This window comes from Podarcis liolepis (assembly GCF_965112155.1).
Source record: "Podarcis liolepis genome assembly, chromosome: 10".
Lineage (NCBI taxonomy): Eukaryota > Metazoa > Chordata > Lepidosauria > Squamata > Lacertidae > Podarcis > Podarcis liolepis.
Window position 1 is genome coordinate 24,950,284 of NC_139562.1, and position 21,263 is coordinate 24,971,546.

Here is a 21,263-nt window from a genome sequence, read left to right on the forward strand (position 1 = left end):
TGCTCAGAGCAGCACACAGAAACAGTAAACAATACAGAGCTATATATTGATCGATAGGTACAGTAGAAATAATACATGTACAAAATCCATTTGACAGATTTCATCAATTAACATTTATACCCACACCAGCTAGCTAACCAAAACATCCAAATTATTCCCCCCTAAACTGTTTGATTAATAAGAACAATCACCAAATATATTCACATTTAGCTAAATAACTACTAAACTTTCCACTAAGTAATCCAAGTTTCTAAAGTATCAACAGTTCAATGGGGCTTAAACTGGATTTCAGCCCCAGAATCCTTTTGATCTCATTCTCTCTCTCTCTCCCCCATACACACACACACACGAAGAAAACATGTTTAGGAAGCATATTTGCCTGTGATCAATTTGTGTACTGAGATTTAGCTTCCAAGATTATCCAGCTGACTGTGAGAACCTGGCTAGCAATGGCTCAAGAAACCACGTGCATCAATCTCAATAACGGTTTCTCTTTAAAGCAAAACAAAGCATGGGGGATATAACTCTTTTTGTTTATATCCCATACATTAAATGCCTTTGCCTGCTGATGTAAAAAGTCTCTGCCTGGTGATGTAATGTATATAGTCTGCTCTGATAACCAAACATTAGCCTAGGTGCATTTTAGCAAGCACTTTTTGTTTACTCTCTAAGTGTACTTATACCCCACTTTTCTTCCAGGGAGGTCAAACTGACATATATTGTTCTCTCCCTCTCCTGCTCCCTCTCCATTTTGTCCTCAGAACAATCCTGTAAGGTGGATTTGGCTAAGAGATCATCACTGGTCCAAGCTCTCAGTCGTATAGCTGAATGGAGATTTAAAACAGGGTCTCCTCATTTTTTGCATTTGGAAAACATACTGCAGTGGGTGTGCAGGACTAGGAGGCGCAGGAAGGAAGTAAAACCTCAAAGGAAGAGATCTACTTTACCAACCAGTAGTCATTAAAAGAGAGGAATCAGTGATGAAGAAGAGGTTGCTTTTCTGTGTATCACCCCACACTGATTCAGGTAATATATTGCAAGCATTGTGGGTTTACTTCCATCACCAAAGGTAGGGGGAGCATGACAGGTTCAGTTGCACCGGGTGCAAAGCTTCTGGGGTGCCGCAGGAGGTGCCACAACTATGAAGTCCAACAGAAGGCAAGAGGCAGGGGCGCATGCTGAATTTGGGTGTTGCACAGGGTTTGAGATGCCAAGGTCTGCCACTGCCAACATCCCATCCTAGTCCAAGACTCTAAGCACTACTCCACACTGTGTGTGTGTGTGTGTGTGTGTGTGTAGTGTACAGTCCCGGTAGTAGGATCAAGACATCCTCGCTTTCTTTCCGTTCTCCTACTTTATTTCCTTGAACTCTTTTTTTTAGCCCGTTAGGAGATAGGAAGGAAGGGGATTTCTTTCCCGACCCCCATCTCATTCTGCGCGCTGCGTAGCCCCCGGCGCGAAGCAGAGCCGCTTTAGGACCGCGAGGAAAGCCGCAAGACGCGCAGGGGAAACAGCTGGACGCGACCACCTTCTCGGAGAGGGTGAGGCGCGCCGCTCCCTCCGCGCGAGGTTCTCTTTCGGCGCGCGCCTCCGCCCGCCCGCCGCCCCCGAACCGCGGGCGCGAGTGGTATCTTCCAGCCGAGGACTATCTCGCGGCCAAATGAAGGAGCGCTGGCAAGCTGCTGCCGCCGCTGCCCAAGGTAGCCTCCAGAGCAGCAGCAGCCGCCGAGGAGGAGGAGGGAGGAGGAGAGACCAGCAGCAGCTGCTGCTTCCTCCGCCGGCGCCAACGCCGCCAGCTGAGCGAGCCGGCCGGTCTCGGCGTCGCCGCTGCCGCTCCTCGCAGGCTCCTCAGCCTCCCAACTCTCGGCGAGGGAGCCCGGCCGGTTCCTTTCCCGTTGGCTCTCCTCCTCTCGCCGCCTCGCCCTCGCCTCACTCGCCGGGACAAAGCCATGAAGGCGGCGCTGCTGGAAGTGATGAGGATGAACCGCGTCTGCCGGATGGTGCTGGTCACTTGCTTGGGCTCCTTCGCGCTCGTCATCTTCTATTTCCAAAGTATGTTGCACCCAGGTAGGGCGGCTGCTGCTCCTTGGCTTCTCCTCCTCCTCCTCCTCGCGCGCCCTTCGCGGGGACTTGGCGCGGCGGCGGTGTCTGGGGCTCCGGGGCCGGAGGTAACGCGGGTGGCGGGAGGCGAGAGGAAAGTCCGGCGAGGGAGACCACCTCCGAGGCCACGGGTGGGGAGAGGGGGGTAGAGCCGGGTCGCCCGGGGGTCGCTTGCTCGCGAGGGGACGGCGAACTTCCGAGGGCGGGGGGGGGGGGCTCGGAGAGGTGGGGATCGGGGTGAAGGCAGGGGTGGGGATCGGGGGAAGGAGGCGAGGGACCGGGAGCTCCCTTATTTTTTGGAGGGGGGAGGAATCCCGCCGGCAAGATCGCGCTGCTGTGCCGGGGCTGCGGGAAGAAGGGCGGCCCGAGCGGGGCGCCTGCTGCTAGCGACGGGCTCTCCTCGTTCCTCTCGCCGGCTTGGAGCTGCTGGCCATGTGCGCGCAGACGTTGGAGGAGATCCCGGCTGCGCCGCCGCCGCCGCCGCAGCTGCAGCAACATCAGCACCAGCATCAGCATCGGAAAGGGCCCGGAGGAGACTCCAAACCCCGCAGCCCTGGACTTTTCATGTACCGTCTCTTCTTCTTCTTCTTCTGTAAAGGAGGGTTGCCGTGGTGGTTGACTGGTTGTGGGGGGCGACGACTCCGCCCATTATTTTGCCCCTCTGTCTGTCTCTCCTTACTTGAAGGAAAGGCACTTTCCTGCAGTGATCAAACTGGGAACGATGGCAAGGTTGCGACGCTAAGCCCCCTTGCTGTCAAGTTAACTTGCTTCACGGGACTTGCTTCACGGTGGGAGCATTAAAATACAGAAATGTGGAGTTTCAGAAGTGGGACTGATTGATTGATTGATTGATTGGCAGTTTTGCCCTGCCTTTCCGCCAAAGAGGTCAAGGTATTCTACATGGTCCTTCCCTCTTTTGATGGTCACAACAACCCTGTAAGGTAGATCATGATGAGTGAGGGAGTAGCCCAAGGTTACCCAGTGAGCTTCACAGCCCAGTGGAAATCTCAACCTGGGTGTCCCCAGTCAAAACCCGTTGCTCTAAGCACCAAGCTGCGGAAACTTTCCCAACCCCAGATATCCTTGGCTCCCTGTGCCTCCCCACTGCCACTTGCTTCTAGTGTTTTTCTTGCTTTTTACTCTGCTGTATAGCTAGCCCACAGGGACTGCTACCTATAGCCCAACTTGCACGAGACAAAACGGAAAAGCTCTGTAAATAAAATCCATTAACGCATCCATTTAAGTGAAGGACCTTAGCCCAGCGGTGGAGCATGTGCTTGGCAGGTAGAATGTCCCAAGTTCAATGACTGAGTCTCATTTGGGCGAGATTCTCTCCCCCCCCCCCGAAATCCTTGAGAGCCACTGCCAGTCAGTGTAGACAGTATTGAGCTAGAGGGACCAAATATATGCAGCTGCCTTAAATCATCCTCTTTTCTTGGCAAGGTGGTAAATGGAGTCAGGTTGTACCACCGATTCTATAGTTGAAGTAAAAAATTCTAGCCCACAGTTATTTATCTGGCTGAATTGAATGGGGAGGGGAAGATGGGGGGGGGAGAGAAAAATGTTGTGGATTAATGTGGTGCAAAGAAGCACAAGCTTGTGTTGTTTCCTGCAAAGTGCATCTCCAACAGGGTGGGCAAACCTTCAGTCGCCCAGAAGGAAGCGTGTTGTGAGGAGCTTTAAAATCTTTGTTTAGTTGCATGTAAAATATTTATATCCTGCCTTTCCACCCGCTGTCTCCAACAAGTCGGGTTTGCATAGCACCATTGCCTAGAGAAGCTGGATCACTGCAGCAGCAGAGAAGGAGGAGAAAGATCAACTTGCCTGCTGTTACATATATGGGGTTAGGGATCGGAATTCTCATGGCTGGATCAGGGAGAGCCTTGCTGGCAACGCTTGGCATCGAAAAATGGGTGGAAATGAGCAGATGTGGCTGGCTGTCTTCTTGCACATTTTTGGGTGTGTGTGTGTGGAGAGGGGAAGGGTTTGCCTAGGATGCTGTCACTGCTGTGGCCAGATTGTAGAGTGAAGGTTTTCAGAAGCCGCCTTTATGGCAGTGGCTTTTTCCCCTTGTAGTATAGCAGATTAGAAAGAAGCCTTTCTCAAACTTGGTGCCCTCCATACGTTTTGGACGACAACTCCCATTGGTCCTTGGCAGCATGCCCAATGGTCAGAGATGATGGGATTTGTAGCACAAAACTTTTAGAAGGTGCTAGCTTGAGGCTAAACTCTGCGCGGCAGGTAGTTAGCTGTATTACTGCCAGGAGGTAGAATTGTACTGGGGACTAGTGGAGAAGCTAGCTTGCCAAATTTGCCAAGTTTCGGTAGTCAGACATGACAGCTGGAGTGGCGAGAGTCATGCATCAGACTAAATATTTTTAGGCTGTTGCTTAAGCTTCATAAACTCCTTAGGATGCTTTCCAACCAGGGTTCAGCATGTTTATGGCTCAAATTCTGTACACACTTACCTAGGAGAATTGAGCTCAGTGGGGCTGGTTTCTGAGTCGACTTAAAGAGGGAGGTTTGCACAGTTAACCACTGTTGCTTTCAAGGAGGAGGTTAAGTAGATGCTCAGTTGTTTCCCAAGGAAAGCCGAGACCTTTAAAGATGCTTAACTTTTGCCTCTGCAGAATCTTATTCCCCTTTACTCTCAAGTAAGCCTCACTGCTCACTGAAAGGAATCCTATGTTGAGTTTATGTGCACACTTTCTGTTCTTCCTACATTTCTGAAATGTTTGCCTTGGTTCAGTAGTATGCATTTGTAATTGCTATCAGAAATTGCAAGATTCCAGAAAAAACAGTATCCACACACAGAGGCAATTTTCTCTTCTATCCATAACTCATTATAAATGCTTTTCTGCATGTGTCCTTCCTTGGCTGTGAACCTACGATTGGCTTTCCTACAGCAACAAGGGCAGGGGAGGATTGCTTGAAAAAGAACTCGCTTTTCACTTACTGCCTGCTGTCTTCTGCCTTACTGTTTCCCCCACGATGCACTACAGAGGATGTAATAGAGAGATTTTTTGCCACTTGCCAACTGTCAGTTTAACACAGCTGATAAGAAAGTCTTGCCAATTGTTCCTACAGCAACAGTTTTTTTTAATAAAGTATTTTTACAAGACTTGCCTGCCTGTTGCTGTGTGCATGGATATCGTAACTGGTTGGGAATTTTTTGCAGAATTGCACTGGTCAGCTCTGTGGACACATTCTGCTTCTAGAGGGAGTCAGGTCCCCCCCACCCACAGTAATTTAGAAATGCAGGTCCTGAACACACTGTACAGTGGTACCTTGGGTTACATACACTTCAGGTTACATACGCTTCAGCTTACAGACTCCGCTAACCCAGAAATAGTGCTTCAGGTTAAGAACTTTGCTTCAAGATGAGAACAGAAATTGTGCTCCGGTGGTGTGGCAGCAGTGGGAGGCCCCATTATCTAAAGTGGCGCTTCAGGTTAAGAACAGTTTCAGGTTAAGTATGACCTCTGGAACGAATTAAGTACTTAACCCAAGGTACCACTGTAGTGGAATGTTTCACCAGCTAGCTTAGTGGCCTGTGCTAGAATGCATGTGAAATAATTTTACTGGCAATTGCAGACACTTTTGGATGTTTAAGTCCTGTCTTGCCATCAGTAGAGCTTATATTGCAGCTTGGTAAATAAAACACTCCAGAATACTCTTGCTTGAGCTGTTTGCATGTACGTACCTTCAGGCACTTCTCAAACAGAGCAGGCACAGTGAGTCAATGCAACTGCTCTTTCTATATAAAGTGTAGTGAATACTGTACTAGAGATTGTGAACCAAACCAGAGCAGAGACTTCCTTTTTTAATTGTGAGGGAACAATATCCCCGAGGACATCTTTTGGGGTTTTTTTGGAGGAAGGTGCTTCCTAGGCATATGAATCCAGTTATACTGATGACAATTCACTTGCTACCCTTATCTTATTATTTATTTATTTATTTATTTGATTTCTAGCCCATCTTTCTACTGAAACGGTGCCCCAGAATGGCTTACCTATTAAGTCTTTAAATGGCTGGAACTTAGTAAGAAAAAGGACCACCTTCCTCAAATCAAGAGGAGTCAAGAGTGCTTGATTTGATAGATTATGTAGGAAGGGCCCCTTTTAACAGTCTTGATTTCAAAGCCTATTTAAATTTCTATAATGCAGCAAAACCTGGAAATCTTAAGTCACATAGTTTTTACATGTAGTATCTATAGACCCCTGGGCATGGTCTGAAGGCATATGATATAGAAACCTTGCTGAGGCTGTGGTGGTCTAGGTCAGACATCCCCTTCCACTCCATGTACATATTAACATGAAATAAGCCAATGGATGCGTTGTGCATCCATTGCATCCATTTATTCAGAGCGCACGCTGCATGCAAGGGAATATTATTCAAATTAATGGCAGGTGCAGCAGTTCTGTAACTTTTTGCACTTGTACCAGATTGGAAAATGCTTTTGGTATATGGGGTGTCATATCTCAGGCCCACAAATCCTGGCAGAACAGTTAGCACAGCATTTAATTCTTCTTGTTTTTAATGAGTGGCATTTCAATTTTCTTGGTACCTCCCGCTGAAACGCTGAAGGTCATAACTTACTGTTTTGTGGGGTGGGGTTTTAACATTTATTCATATATGATGGCAGGTGAGTGTGGCTTGGCTCAAACATCCCAGAAGGTCAAGTGGGAGGGTTCTCTACTGTTGATTTATTGAAATGTTTTAATTTAATGGGATCCCAGAATTTTGGCTGGGAAAAGCACCGCCTAGAAAGTGTAGAATCTAGGCAGCGTCCAATTGTTCAAGTTATAGGGAAACGGCTCTATTTTATTTATTTATTTAAAATCACCTTTTTTTTTACCATTCCACATTGCAGACCAGCTTCGGAGCTGATCACAATGAAAATGCAATTGAAAGGGCCACCAAATACCTGCTTTTAACATGCTGTTGTTTTTATGCACAACTTGTACAAACACATCTAAACGTGTAACCCATTAGTCTGACATTAAACTCCTAGTAAAAGCCTAAGTGAACAGCTGGCTTTGGAAATTTTACAACATTAGTGCCATTTGTATCTTAGTGTGAAGGAAATTCCAGAACTGGGGTTCCACCACCACTAATAAGGCTCTCCCATGTTTTTGCCACTGATTGAACCACAGAGAAAGGTAGTGCGACCATGAAAGCTTCCTTGACTGATCTTATCCCACAGGCTGCCCTATAAGGGAGCAGTCAGGTCCCAGGTTGTTTAAGGCTTTGTATTGGAGTAGGAGAACCTTCTAAGACTACTGTTCAACACACACAAACTGTGCACATGGTAGTAGACCATGCAGCAGCTCTGCTGATTGCTAGGAAGGCCAAGCAGGAAATTAGTTGTAGGAGCATCCATTTGTCCTGGCTAGCGTAGTTTGACCTTGGGGAAGGCAATCAGACTGAAGATATGAAGCAACTTCCCCAGTGTTTCAGAGAGGAAGGAAATACAGTGGTGCCTCGCAAGACGAAATTAATTCGTTCCGCAAGTTTTTTCTTCTTGCGAGTTTTTCGTCTTGCGAAGCACGGTTTCCCATAGGAATGCATTGAAAATCAATTAATGCGTTCCTAGGGAAACCGCTTGCCAGGCTGGCGGTGCGGAGAAGGGCTTTTCTCCGCACCGCAAGCCTTCAGGACAGGTACGGGAACAGAGGGGAAGGCGCGCAGCGCTTTCCCTCTGTTCCCGGGGCTTGCGTGGGAGGAGGGTTTTTCCTCCCCACCGCCAACATTCAGAACAGCATTCTGAATGTTGGCGGTGGGAAGGAAAACCCTCCTCCCACCCCAAGTCTTCAGGAAAGCCATCCGATGCCCGGCGGCGGGAGGAGACGTTCCCCCCCCGCCCGGCATCGGAGCCTCGTTCCGATGCCCGGCGGCGGGAGGAGACGTTTCCCCCCCCCGCCTGGCATCAGAGCCTCGTTCCGATGCCCGGCGGCGAGAGGAGACGTTTCCCCCCCCCCCGCCCGGCATCGGAGCCTCATTCCGATGCCCGGCGGCGGGAGGAGACGTTTCCCCCCCCGCCGGGCATCGGAGCTTCGTTCCGATGCCCGGCGGTGGGAGGAGACGTTTCCCCCCCCCCGCCGGGCATCGGAGCTTCCTTCCGATGCCCGGCGACGGGAGGAGACGTTCCCCCCCCGCCGGGCATTGGAGCTTCCTTCCGATGCCCGGCGGCGGGAGGAGGTCCGAGGACAGTGGGGAAGACGCGCTGCGCTGTCCCGGAGATTTCCCTATGGGCTGTCGTCTTGCGAAGCAAGCCCATAGGGAAATTCGTTTTGCGAAGCGCCTCCAAAACGGAAAACCCTTTCGTCTAGCGGGTTTTCCGTCTTGCGAGGCGTTCGTCTTGCGGGGTACCACTGTAATTTCTGGGCTAAACAGCTTTTGTGAGAATCTGTTGCATTCAGACAACCCAAGTATAGCAGGCTGGGTGTGGACACTTCTGCAAAAACTGTTTTGGTGCCCATCTTTAAAAGGTGTGTGCAAATTTATCTCCATAGCTGGATTATGGTTCTGAATGAAAACTGATTGCATTCAGCAGGAAGCATCTTGCACTCTTAGCCAGTATGAGATGTGTAGCTCTTGTCTCTTGACTCACTCTGAAGAAGCCTCTTTCTAAAACCCATACCTCTTTCTTTCACATTGCTCCTATCCAAAATAGAGTTTTATTATAAACTGAGATGTCAGGATAGTCCAGTGGGGCCTGACAGAATATAACAGGAAAAAGAAACTAGACCGTAGCCTTTGCATTGATTCTCATTGGATTAAATCTTGTCTTTATTTGGGAGCTTCATTAGGAGAAAGAGAGTTGCTTTTGAGGTTGGTGCTGATGCAATCAGTAGTGTGCTCTTGTTCCTCCAAATTAAGGCAGAGGCTTGCTTTGGGGGGGAAGTGCAGGATACAGATTGGTTGGGTTCTGTGAAGTCGTAATGGTTATCTGGCTCCAATCTGCATGACTGCGTAACAAGGGACATGGCTAGCATTAAAAAGCCAAATTGTATAAAGTGATAGTTATCAGCTTTCCCAGTTTGGGTCCAGTTGAAAAGTAGTGTTTTTTGTGTGATAAGAAGCCTCTGCCTGTGATAGCTATGCTGGCAATTTTGCACAATTGAGCCACTGAAATGATTAATTGCATCTGTTGCAGTGAGAAACATGGCTGTGTTGTTCTGCATAAAGCCCAGTTGTAACTCTAATCAAGCGAACCCTCACTAGTGGAGTATGCCATATATGCTTGGATTGGAAATATATTTTGTGTTCCTTATGTCCTCTAGTGATGGTGTCATGCTCTCTTAACCCTCCTGGACCAAGCGTATATATGCTTGTATATTTTCCTTCTCTATATGTCCCGGAGATTTCCCTATATGCATTTGTCATATTTTTCTATTAAGTTCGAATGCTAAGAAGCTTGGGTCGGGAGCCTCAGGCTCTAGACCAGGGATAGGGAATTTTCAGTCTTCCAGGTGCTGTTGGATGACAGTTTCCATAATCTCTGACCATTGTCTATGCTGGCTGGGACTGATGGGAACGGAGGTCCAACAACATCTGGAGGGCCACAGCTTCCCCACACCTGCCCTAGAGAGGAAGGCCACCCACAATCATCCCTAGATTGTAAGGCTGTATCAGATTATTCACTCTACAGCAAACCTGATAATTTCAGCATAAGGCATTGGATGCTTAAACAGATTACAGGAGAGAAGCTACTCTGGTTGGACAAGACTTTCCAATCTGGTGTCCTCCTGTACTACAACTCCCATCAGTCCTAGGGCCCCAGCCAGCATAGCCAAGGCTGATGGAAGCTGTAGTCCAAAATATCAGGAGGCCGCCAGGTTGGTAAAGGCTAGACTGCTGTGATACAAGCATTCATAGGCAACTCTACTTTATCAAATGCATCAAAGAAAGTAGGCTGCTGAATTAATACTGTTCCAGCTTTGCTCATGCCGCAGTATACTAATTAAAGCTGAGCTGATTCACAAAATCGTTCTGCTTGTTTGGGCGGCATTTAAATAACTTCTTGCTTGTTTGTAATTTATTGGTTGTATAGATTGAATGCGCATGTGCATAACTGTGGCTTTGTTCACCATGGATAACCTAGACTAGACTTCTTCTTAAACATGGGGCCCTCCAGAAGTTGCTGGGCTACAGCTATTGTAACTATACCCATACTGACTAGGACTGATGGGACTTGTAGTTAGGAACAGCCTCCCAAATATTTTGTTATCTGAGGCAGTGCAGGAAATGATGCCATTCCTTTATCCCCAGTCATGGTACCCAAGGTTGATCAGGTTATTTTGACACCTGAGGGAAAAGTCATGCAAGATTGTTGTATTTTTGCAGCAATAATAAATTAAATAACTAACAGTTTGCTACCCTTTCATGACACCCCTAATCTGCCACCTGAGGCAGCTGTGTCACACTGCCTAATGGTTGGGCCAGCTGTGGCCATAGTCCAAAAGCACCTGAGAGACAGCAGGTCAGGAAGGTCTGATCTAGACCAATTATGGGCAATATGTGCCCCATCTGATTGGGTTGGCCAGTCCTGCTTTGTCAAAGAATATGCGTAAAGATGGTGGTGATATGGGTCAGGGGATTCTTGGTGGTTGTCCCCAAATTATAGAACTCTCTTCTGAATGAGGTTTGGTTGTTCTCCCACATTGGCCACATTTAGATGCAGCATGAAATTTTTTCTATTTGTCCAAACCTTTGGCACATAGTTGATAACTTTGTTGACCTTGCTGTAATGTTGTTTGTTTATTTGTATATTTGGATCTGATGGGCTCCTATTGGAACAATGAATGAGCGACTAAATAAATAAATAAATAAATATTGTATTTGTATTTAAATTGCAATAATTTTAACTGAAAAAGTGGACGTACAAATTATCATGGGCAAATCTGTGTTCCTTTTGCGCTCTTTTTTGCTATTGTTTTTGGTGGGAACCTCCCCCCCCCCCCCGGTGCTGGATTTGTAAATAAACTAATGCAGCCTGAGTTTTTTAACACACACAAGCGCTAACATAGGGCTGAACTCTTTTTCTGTGCTGCTTTTGAGGGCGGCTGCAGACAGAGGTTAAAGAGTGTACTTGGGTGGAGAAGGGCTGGCTGAAAAAGACAGAAAATTATGCCAACCTGCAAAGCAGTCTTTTGGCTTAGCCTCATGAGAGGTTGTGGAATTTGGGCCCTTGAGGAGTGGATTTCTAGTCCAACTTCTCATTTAGAAACTCATGGCTTCCTGATTGGAAACTGAGGAGAACCCTGTGGAATTTCCTACAGATTATGTGAATTGTTCCACGTAGCAGAGCAGGTCTCTCCTCCCCTCTGTTCTGTTCTGTATCCACCACACTCTTAAAGTGAACGATGCCTGTCTATCTAGCTTCCAGATACCAAACTGCCAGCTGTCTTTTTGCTCTCCAGACCCATTACATTTCATTGCAATTCAGTCTTGTACATTAGCATAAGCCTGGAAAAAATGAATCCTGCATTTATACCTAATGCCATATACACAATATATGTCAACCAATTCTAGGAGGATTTACGCATGTGAGCCAGTCAGGATAAGTGTTTGACAGCCCTGTTGCCAGACTTATGAAATGCTGTGATATCCTTCTAGATTGTAGGAAGGCCTCTATATAAATGCAAAAGAGTATATTGTAATTCTTAGTTTAGCACACTTGGAATTTGCTTCAAAACCAATTACCCCTAAATCCCCCCCTTTTAAAAAAAGTCATTTTGAGAGCTCTGCAGAATGCCTTTCAATATAAATTTGGTGCATCAAAAGTCTAATGCAACAGTCAGGCTAGATTATGGGACTTTTTTCTGGTACTGTTATCCCCCAATGGTGAACCTTGGTGAAATGTGTTGCTGAGATACTGCAAACTGCTTCACATGTATGTACGCTGATACTTGCTTTCACCATTGAGCTTAGCAATCTTTGGCTATCCCAAAGTGACAACCTTAAGCACATGAAGGGAGGACAGTGAGGATGAATGTTCCATTTCTTCCCTGCACTCCCCCCCCCATTTTTTTTGCCTTCTAGCTCATGCAAGGTGACTGAAGCAGGAATCCCTTTGTGTCCATGGAGGCTCATTGTGTGTTCTAAAGGTAAAGGGACCCCTGACCATTAGGTCCAGTTGTGGCCGACTCTGGGGTTGCGGTGCTCATCTCGCTTTATTGGCCGAGGGAGCCAGCGTACAGCTTCCGGGTCATGACTAAGCCGCTTCTGGCGAACCAGAGCAGCGCACGGAAATGCCGTTTACCTTCCCGCCAGAGCGGTACCTATTTATCTACTTGCACTTTGACGTGCTTTCGAACTGCTAGGTTGGCAGGAGCAGGGACCAAACAACGAGAGCTCACCCCATTGTGGGGATTCGAACCGCTGACCTTCTGATCAGCAAGCCCTAGGCTCTGTGGTTTAACCCACGTTCCTTGTGTGTTCTAGAACCATGCAAAACCAGGCTTCATAAAGGTGCAGGGAGGTTCTATGAATATGAAAGGATCCCTGCTGCTCTCACCTTCCACAACATTTAACGTGAGTAAAATGACAGCAGTAGGATGCAGCCATCCCCACGATATGCCTGGTATTTACAGGTGCCACTGTGGAACATTTGAAGGGGGCCTGTGTGTGTGTGCATGCTAGGAACATAGGGAGCTGCCTTACGTAGAGCCAATTAGACTTGCATTTTCTTTGTAATGACCCAGCTGGCGCTGTATTTACACTGACTGGCAGCAGCTCTCCAGGGATCCAGACAGGATGCATTTCTGGAGATGCCAGAGATTTGACCTTTTTTTTTTTTTGCAGGCAAAGCACATCTTCTCACGCTGGGTTACAGCCCTTCCAATGAGCTCTATGCCTTTCCATGCTGTCTTCATCTTAGTCTGGTTGAATTTGGGATTGCCAATCGATAAAAGGGAGCATTGTCCAGTGGAAGTTAATAACTTTAAAAATTGCACTTACTGAATGGAAGACAAAAATGTTATTGACGAAGCAACTGAAGCTTTTGTTTTAACTGTGGCCCTGTTACTTTCCCCCTGGGGAAAACTGCTCTTTAGCGCAAACAGCAGCTTGGGTTTTCTGCAGATTGCCATTTGATTTGGTTTATCACTAAAGAGCAGGTTTTCCCTTGGAAAGGAGTGGGGAAAGGGGGAAACCACTTGGACCTGTGCTTTCTGGGCACGGCACAATCGGAAGTGTGGACGAGCCCTCATGCCCTTGGCTTATTGGTCCAGCTTAATTTTCAGCTTCTAATTGCTTTCAAATTGGCGTGACTGAAAGTGTGATGCCTATCCATGCAGATCTGCTGATAGATTGAGGTGGTGCATCAAGTCCTCTTCTATGAGAAAGAAGGCCTGTTCAATATGCCAGCAGCAGTGGATGGGTCTGGGATGAAGGCCAGAGGGAGGAGAGGTGTGGAGGTGTGTTTGATCTCCCAAGCCTGAGTTTCCCCATGCCTGTTTTAAAGGGATTATGGCTGCTAGTCATGCTGGCTATATACTACCTTCAATATTCAGAACCCCATGCCTCTGAACACAAGTCACTGGAGAGGTCTATTGTGTCCTGCTTGTCGGCTTCTGATTGGCTACTGTAGAAAACAGAATGGTGAACCAGATGGGTCTTTGGTCTGTTCTTAATACACACGCCAGCTTTTGGACAGGAATGTACTTGGCAGCCATATATAATTTTCTCCCCTCCATTTTCAGTAATGGCCACTTGCTGTTTAATTCACTGGAGAGAGAGGGTGGGGGGTGGGAAGTCCCAAGAAACCCCAATGTACTCCTCTGGTATTTTTGGAAATGTCAGTACCACCCAAGGTAACTTTCCACTAATTTTCAAGTTGTAGGAACACCCATTACTCTGTAATTGCAATTTCCATCGAGCAAAATGTATAGGTTCTTTTTCTTTCTTTAATTGGTCAAAAATGTTAGTACAGATATTTGCTAAACACCTTATAAATAGCAAGGGAGTTTTGTGCTGGCTTTCGTAATATTAGCGCCGTACATTAAAACTTGTCACGATTTGGCTTAAGCCTCATTTTTTCCAAGACACACCATTTCCTATAGCTTGGAACATTTCCCCCCTTTTTATTCATAGGAATAAGTTAGGCTGTGGATTCCCTTTGAATAATAATCATAAAAAAGCCCTGGCCTTGGTCTAGTGTAACTGGCTTGCTGATCATTTCATGTCTCTTTGGGGGGTGAGCAGAGTTTCTGAACGCTTAAATTGTTTCCTTGATTTGCTTACCAGGGAGACAGAATGGTTTACCTACTTGCATGATGCATTGAAATGCATGATGCAGTTCAGAGCAGTGGTAGAAATTGCATCCTTGTTATGTGCTCCCCCCCCCCCCGTTTATACGCCAATATGCTCTATCAGAGCTCTCTCTGCCCGTGAGGCTGGTTTATTCCCCCCCCCCCAAAAAAAAATCTTGTGCACATGTCATTATAATACAACCACCATTTCTCCTCCAAACCATTGGGATCTAAATCGGATGTATTATTTATCAACTTGAAGGTAACTTGTATCTGTGTTGAGGGATAATGTTTGATAATAATGCAAAACAGTTGAAAGAGGAGACTAGTTCTCCTCTTTTTCTTCTTTTTAGGAGGTGCTTGCTTAAGGCCTTTTGTGAAATAGCAAATGTTGTTTTTTAATTTAGGCCACTTACTAATTGGATTTCCTGTATCACAGGAAATTCCAAACCTGGGGCAATGTGTTTTCCTATCATGGCTATGGGTGAAAAGCCAGCATTTAGAGTTTGCAATCAAAAAGGGAAACTAAAAAGATTGGCTGTGATCCAGGTAAGGTTAGCTGTTGTGTTGTGGCCAAATCCTATTGAAATTGATGGGGCTTAAGTGAATCAAGACAATTTATTTATTTTAAGGGGACTTAGTCATGAGTAACTTTATCTGGATTGAGGTTCTTGCAGCTTTGGTAACATGGTATGTGTTGTTTGCTGTTATTTCGAAGATTAAAAATACAAAATACACAGAAGATAAAAAGATTGTTTTTATTTCTTAAAACACACCCACCCACCCAAAATTGGTTTGCAACACATGAAATGACAATCTTGCAACATTATAACCCCCAAATTGGTTTGCAACACACAAAATGGCAATCTTGCAACATTATAACATTGCAAAGGTGCCTTTTGATTGAGGAAGGAAAGAATTGTCCCTGCAATTAATGATTTTTGATGTGCTAAAAATATTTTGCATTTGTCTCTATTTTCTTCTGCTCTCAGATAGTATGCCATTCTTTTCTATCATAGAATCATAGAATTGTAGCACTGGAAGGGACCCTAGCGTTAATCTAGTCTAACCTCTGCAATCACAGAAACAAGTTAAATAATGCCTGCCAAATGACCATCCAACCAATGTTAAAAGCCTCCAGTGTCCATGAGGCTGCTGTTAGTAATTTTTGTAGTCTCCAACTTTGGTTTTTCCCCTTTGATGAGGGACATGCCTGCACCTTTTATGGCCCTGTCTCTTTTTCTGGTCTTTTAGATGTGGAAGCCATTTTGTGTTATGCCACACCCATGGCAACTATTTTGTGCCTTTCCACCCCATCCCTGGGGCAGCCATTTTGTGATTGGCATCTGCAACATTTTCTCTATATCCGCAACATGCCCTCTAGCTCAGAAAGGTTGACAACTCCTGCTGTAAAGTGTTAAGGCCAGATATTGAGGTGCTTACATGATCCTGTTACATCAATGGGGTTACTTCTGAGCTTAAAACAAATTTCTGAATCCTTCACAGTCACCGGCCAGAGTTGGAATATCACCACTGTCTTCTCTGTTTTCAGAGTCGAGCTACAGCAATTTATCCTCTTTAAAAGACATTAAAAAGTGAATGCTACAACAGTACTTTTTCTGCCTTGTTAGAGGCAAAGATCAGTGTACTTGGCACTAAATGAATCTGAAAAAGGCATTGAAGACCCTCAGCAGGATAAGAAATTTCATGTGGGCAGCATGGAAGGGGAATAGTCAACCCCCCCCCCCAAGTACTTCACAGTCCATGAGATTGTTCCTCTGAAGCTCCTACCTCTTTGGTTATTATGATGTCTAGAATGTAACCACAAAAATGCTCTCAAAATTTTAACAAACCAGCCATTGTGTTAAGTAAGCCTAAGTATGAATAGTTGAAATAATCACATATTAGCCTTTCCCAGCCCACCCATATCTCAGTTTCTCCCCTTCCTTTTTATTTTCAGATTGTAAGACTCTTGAGCTAGGGGCCTGTCATGCCTGTTCTTTGTAAAGGACTACGTTGCCTCCTGTGGGGGGTTTTCACCTATTAGAGAGTGGGCAGGACTTACTTCTTATTAGTACAGTGGTACCTCAGGTTACATATGCTTCAGGTTACATACGCTTCAGGTTACACACTCTGCTAACCCAGAAATAGTGCTTCAGGTTAAGAACTTTGCTTCAGGATGAGAACAGAAATCGCGTGCTGGCGGTGCAGCAGCAGCAGCAGGCCCCATTAGCTAAAGTGGTGCTTCAGGTTAAGAACAGTTTCAGGTTAAGAACGGACTTCCAGAATGAATTAAGTACTTAACCTGAGGTACCACTGTATGCTGCTAGATGAGTATCTTATGTAGTTGGTTTTGTCTGTGATTTATTTTTCCCTTACCTAGGTTTAAATTGTTTTAATGTGTTGCACTTTATTTTCACCAAGTCGCTTTGAGACTTTTTATTGTAAAAAAAGTGACAGATGAATGAAATGAAATGCACGTAGATGGTGCTAAATAAATACATATGCCAAAGAACATAATGTTGAAGCTTGTGGGGAGTTTTCTCTCCATTATTCCCCTTCAAGAAACCAACCAACAGTGGCACCCTTGAGCAGTTCTTTATGGTGTTTGCCAAAGACAAATAGACCCCAGTTGTGGCACAGAGGGTTGTGGAGGAAGGCTAAATTCAGAGCTGTTGTTGCAATGGCCTGTGAGTGCCCTTTCTGGCCCAGGAATGTCTCTCACTTTGAAATTTTATCTTTATATCTGATGGAGATGTAAGAAAAAGGTGCAGGTGACTTCCTACCCGGTTACAAGCTGAGTGTACAATTACATCACTTCAGATGTTTAAGACTAACTTTATGTATGGAATTCTGCACTGATTTTCTGTCCTCTCATCACAAAAGTTCTGGTTGCGGACCTGGTTGGTTTTCCTTCCAGTAGCACCTTAAAGACCAACTAAGTTAGTTATTGGTATGAGCTTTCGTGTGCATGCACACGAAAGCTCATACCAATAACTAACTTAGTTGGTCTTTAAGGTGCTACTGGAAGGAATTTTTTTATTTTGACTATGGCAGACCAACACGGCTACCTATCTACTACTGGTTGGTTTTGTCTTTGTTGTGTTGCTCTCCCATGGCAGGTTTTCAAAATGATGGAAGCCTGACAATGTAATGCTTTAATTTGTTGCTCTTGCTGTTGTTCAGGGTGTAGCCAGTGGCGTGTGGTCTGAAAATGTTCCAAGGGTCCTTTGGTAAACTTTTCTAAGCATTAGCTTAGAGATCGCTAGTCCCTTTGCTTGCTCCCTCTCTTTTAATTTGGTCAGTTTATTTATGCGATTATAATATTTGCCTCCCTGTTTGTCTTGGCACTTGAGTGTTTTAGGCTTAATGAACAAATGCGTCCAAGATTCAATTCTTTAGTCAGATTAACATTTGTACTCCCCCTGATTTTCTGTGCAAACAGTGTCTCCTTTGCTAGCAGCCAAAACAAAGCTTCCTACATCACTACAGTGGTTTGTAAACAGTTCTAGTTCTTGCTAAAATGAGTAATTTCTTCACAGGATACAAAGGCACCAGTTCTACAGATTTTAGGCAGAGCTGCTGCACTGGATTACCGGAGGCTATTATTAAAAAAACAACAGACTGCAAGTCAGAATGTGTGCAGAGATCATTTTGCGTTCATGGAAATATGGGGTCCCAAGCAGTGCTTAAAAAAGAAAAGATAAAAAGGAGAGAATGGGACACAGAGAGAAGAAATCAAATTTTTCATTTGGCTCAATTTTCAAAACACAGCTCCTTGGACTAGGCAGGCAGTGTGTCCATCAAGTAGTTTATAGATCTGAACAAGTGCCCATTCAGTGACTGTGGGACTAATACTGTTCTCATGCAAATATAGGTTGGGCTTTCAGGACCTTTCTTGCATCATTCTGGATATTGGATTGTGGCATCTATGCAGATGTGGGCTTTTTTGTTTGGCTAGCATTTTGAGGCATTGAGCACCAAATTCCAGGGGGTTCAAGGCAAGGATTAAGGGATTCCCTGATTCGCACTGTTTGCTGCAAATTCCTTGTAAACAATGCAATGTAATCCTATGCATGTTTCTTTTGAAGTAAGTCCCCCTGCTTATAATGGGTGTAAGTAGCATAGTTAAAACCTTTATGATAGGCATGATCATAAATGATAATCTGAAAGAGCTTTTATCCTCTGTGGTGATCATAGAATCTTAGAGTTGGAAGGGACAAGACAACTTGTTTGCACTTGCTACAAGTGTGCTGTTGCTTGTTCTCTGGCAGAATGACAAACATAGCACTGGTGTTACAGGTCATTGCAGCAGCTCCCTTACCCTCCATGTCTCTGGTCCTGTCCACACCAAGACACAGAACTCTGTGCCTCCCCCTTAAACTCCCCTGCTAAATGCCCTCACAAATATCCATGTTTGCGAGCTCCCAGGATCTGCACTGAGCTAAGTTTGACTTCTGCTGGTTGCTAACTCCTCCCTCAGCCTGGCTTCCTCTCAGCTGTAACTCCTCCCTCTCAGATACTGTGTTCCTACAGAGCAATCAGCCACACACACCCTCAGGCGCCAAAAGACACAAGCTCACTCTCTTCAGTCTCCTCCAGCAACCGTTCTCCCTGTTTGTGATGTCTGGTTGCGAGGTCTGAAATGCTCTTTTAAAAATTGTGTACCAACCACATATCTTAAAACGATCATCAGCGGGAAGGGAAGTAAAAAAGGAAAATAACTCTTAAGGAGGGATGGAAAGGAAGAATTCCAAAGTCCATTAGAGTCAGCAGTGTTTTCCCAATGTTTCATTCACTTGTGGCCAAGCTAGAAATGATGAAGGGTGAATTTACATCCTTTGGTTTTCTGCCATGATTCTGTAATGATGTAGTTTCACAGCTGAATGGCAAAATTTAGCTATAAGTACTGGGCTAATTGGAAAATGCAAACTGTACCTTGAGATGGAATGTCTAATGACTCTGTGAGCATATTTTGGGGGGTGGCAGCATTTCTCAGAGTTGTGTACGATGTTAGTGCAAGGAATAATGGCTGATATAGTGCGTATATGTTTTTTAAAAAATGTTGAGAGTGAACATTTGGTATAAAATGGCATTCTTAAGAGCGCTTAGCACTAAAATATTTGTTTCATTTACTTTAGCTATTGGCTTACTTGCTAGCACTATTTCACTATAATAGAAAAATGGTAGTGCTTGGAAATTAACTCCCCCCTCCCTAAACTGACTTTTAAAGGGTCGGTGTATCACAGCCACCACTGAACAGGAAGTAATAACCTGGCTGAACCTGTTAAGAGGAAGGATTTAAAGTTGTAAACGTGGCGGTTGGTGGGGCTTTGCTGAATGAGCCTCACCTCAACTGACTCATTATCGAAGGATCTTTGCCACAGGGAAAGATACTGCTAGATAGAACAGCAGTATATGAAGTTCAGTAGCTCGGATGAAAGTTCTAAAGATGACTGCCCATCTATATATTTGGAACTTTCTTGCATCATTCTGGATCATCATTCAGCCAGTGTGGTGTAGTGGTTAAGAGCAGTAGTCTCGTAATCTGGGGAACCGGGTTCGCGTCTCCGCTCCTCCACATGCAGCTGCTGGGTGACCTTGGGCCAGTCACACTTCTTTGAAGTCTCTCAGCCCCACTCACCTCACAGAGTGTTTGTTGTGGGGGAGGAAGGGAAAGGAGAATGTTAGCCGCTTTGAGACTCCTTAAAGGGAGTGAAAGGCGGGATATCAAATCCAAACTGCAGAATATACTGAACAGGCTTATATGGTCTTCCGTAGTGTTGGTGGGGAAATCTCAGTTCTACTTTTTAAAATAAAGATCACAGCTGATGACTGAAGGTACTATGTACACAAGCGTAGCAACTATATTTGATTTTAAGGAGGCCTGGAAAAATGGAAATTCATTTGCAGTTGCGACCTGAAAGCATGAAAAGAAAAATGGCATGACGATAAATCAAAGCTGCCAAATCAAGAAACATCTTTTAATCAAGTCATGTCCAAGTTCCTATTAATGTGCCCCCCCATCTATTTGATAGTACAAAACTGTAGCTGGCATATTCACTTTCTCCGCTTTTGGCCTCACCCTCATGTAATGCTAAGCCACAAAGCTTCGTTTATTAAGCCATACCGTGCATGAGCTGCATGCTGATAGGCAGCCTGAGCGCTGTCTGCTTTGTTGTTCCTTTTGCCGCAAGCAGGTAAACAAACCACAGAGGGGGCTATCCTAATATTATGACCAGACCCAGTATGATGGTGTGTTACACCCTGACAAACCACGGTCAGTAGCCAGCCTGACTACTGCTCTTTGCTAGGGTGAAAACGGACCTGTGATCCTGGTTTCAGACATAACCCTAAGCTTTATCACTTCATGGTTTATTGCCCACCTGCATGAAGGAAGGAATGAAGAGGGAAGGCTCCAGTGGTGTGCAGCAGCATGTTGGAGGTGCACACTACAGTCATACCTCATGTTATGTCTGCTTCATGTTACGTTCTTTCAGGTTACATCCCGCGGCGACCCGGAAGTACAGTGGTATCTCGGGTCACAGACGCTTCAGGTTACAGACACCGCTAACCCAGAAGTAGTACCTCGGGTTAAGAACTTTACCTCAGGATGAGAACAGAAATCGCGTGCTGGCGGTGCAGCAGCAGCAGGAGGCCCCATTAGCTAAAGTGGTACCTCAGGTTAAGAACAGTTTCAGGTTAAGAACGGACCTCTGGAACGAATTAAGTTCTTAACCAGAGGTACCACTCTACTGGAAAGGGTTACTTTCGGGTTTCGCTGCTCACGCATGCGCAGAAACGCAAAATGACACCATGTGCATGCGCAGAAGCACAGAATTACAACCCACGTGTGTGCAGAGGCGCCACTGCGGGTTGCGTTCTTTTCATGTTGCGAACGGGCCT

General features: G+C 45.6%; 1 protein-coding gene across 4 annotated transcripts in view; it reads left to right on the top strand.

The window, feature by feature from the left end:
* Positions 1–1,633: 1,633 nt before the first annotated feature.
* CHST11 (carbohydrate sulfotransferase 11) overlaps positions 1,634–21,263 on the top strand; it is a 199,226-nt gene continuing 179,596 nt past the window's right edge. The window contains exon 1 of one of the 4 annotated variants that reach the window (XM_083462228.1): positions 1,634–2,067. In XM_083462228.1, coding sequence (XP_083318354.1) covers positions 1,950–2,067 — 118 coding nt within the window. In that variant the 5' untranslated portion in view covers positions 1,634–1,949. The remainder of the gene's footprint in view (positions 2,068–21,263) is intronic. The other 3 variants (XM_083462229.1, XM_083462230.1, XM_083462231.1) reach the window with 3 other exon arrangements.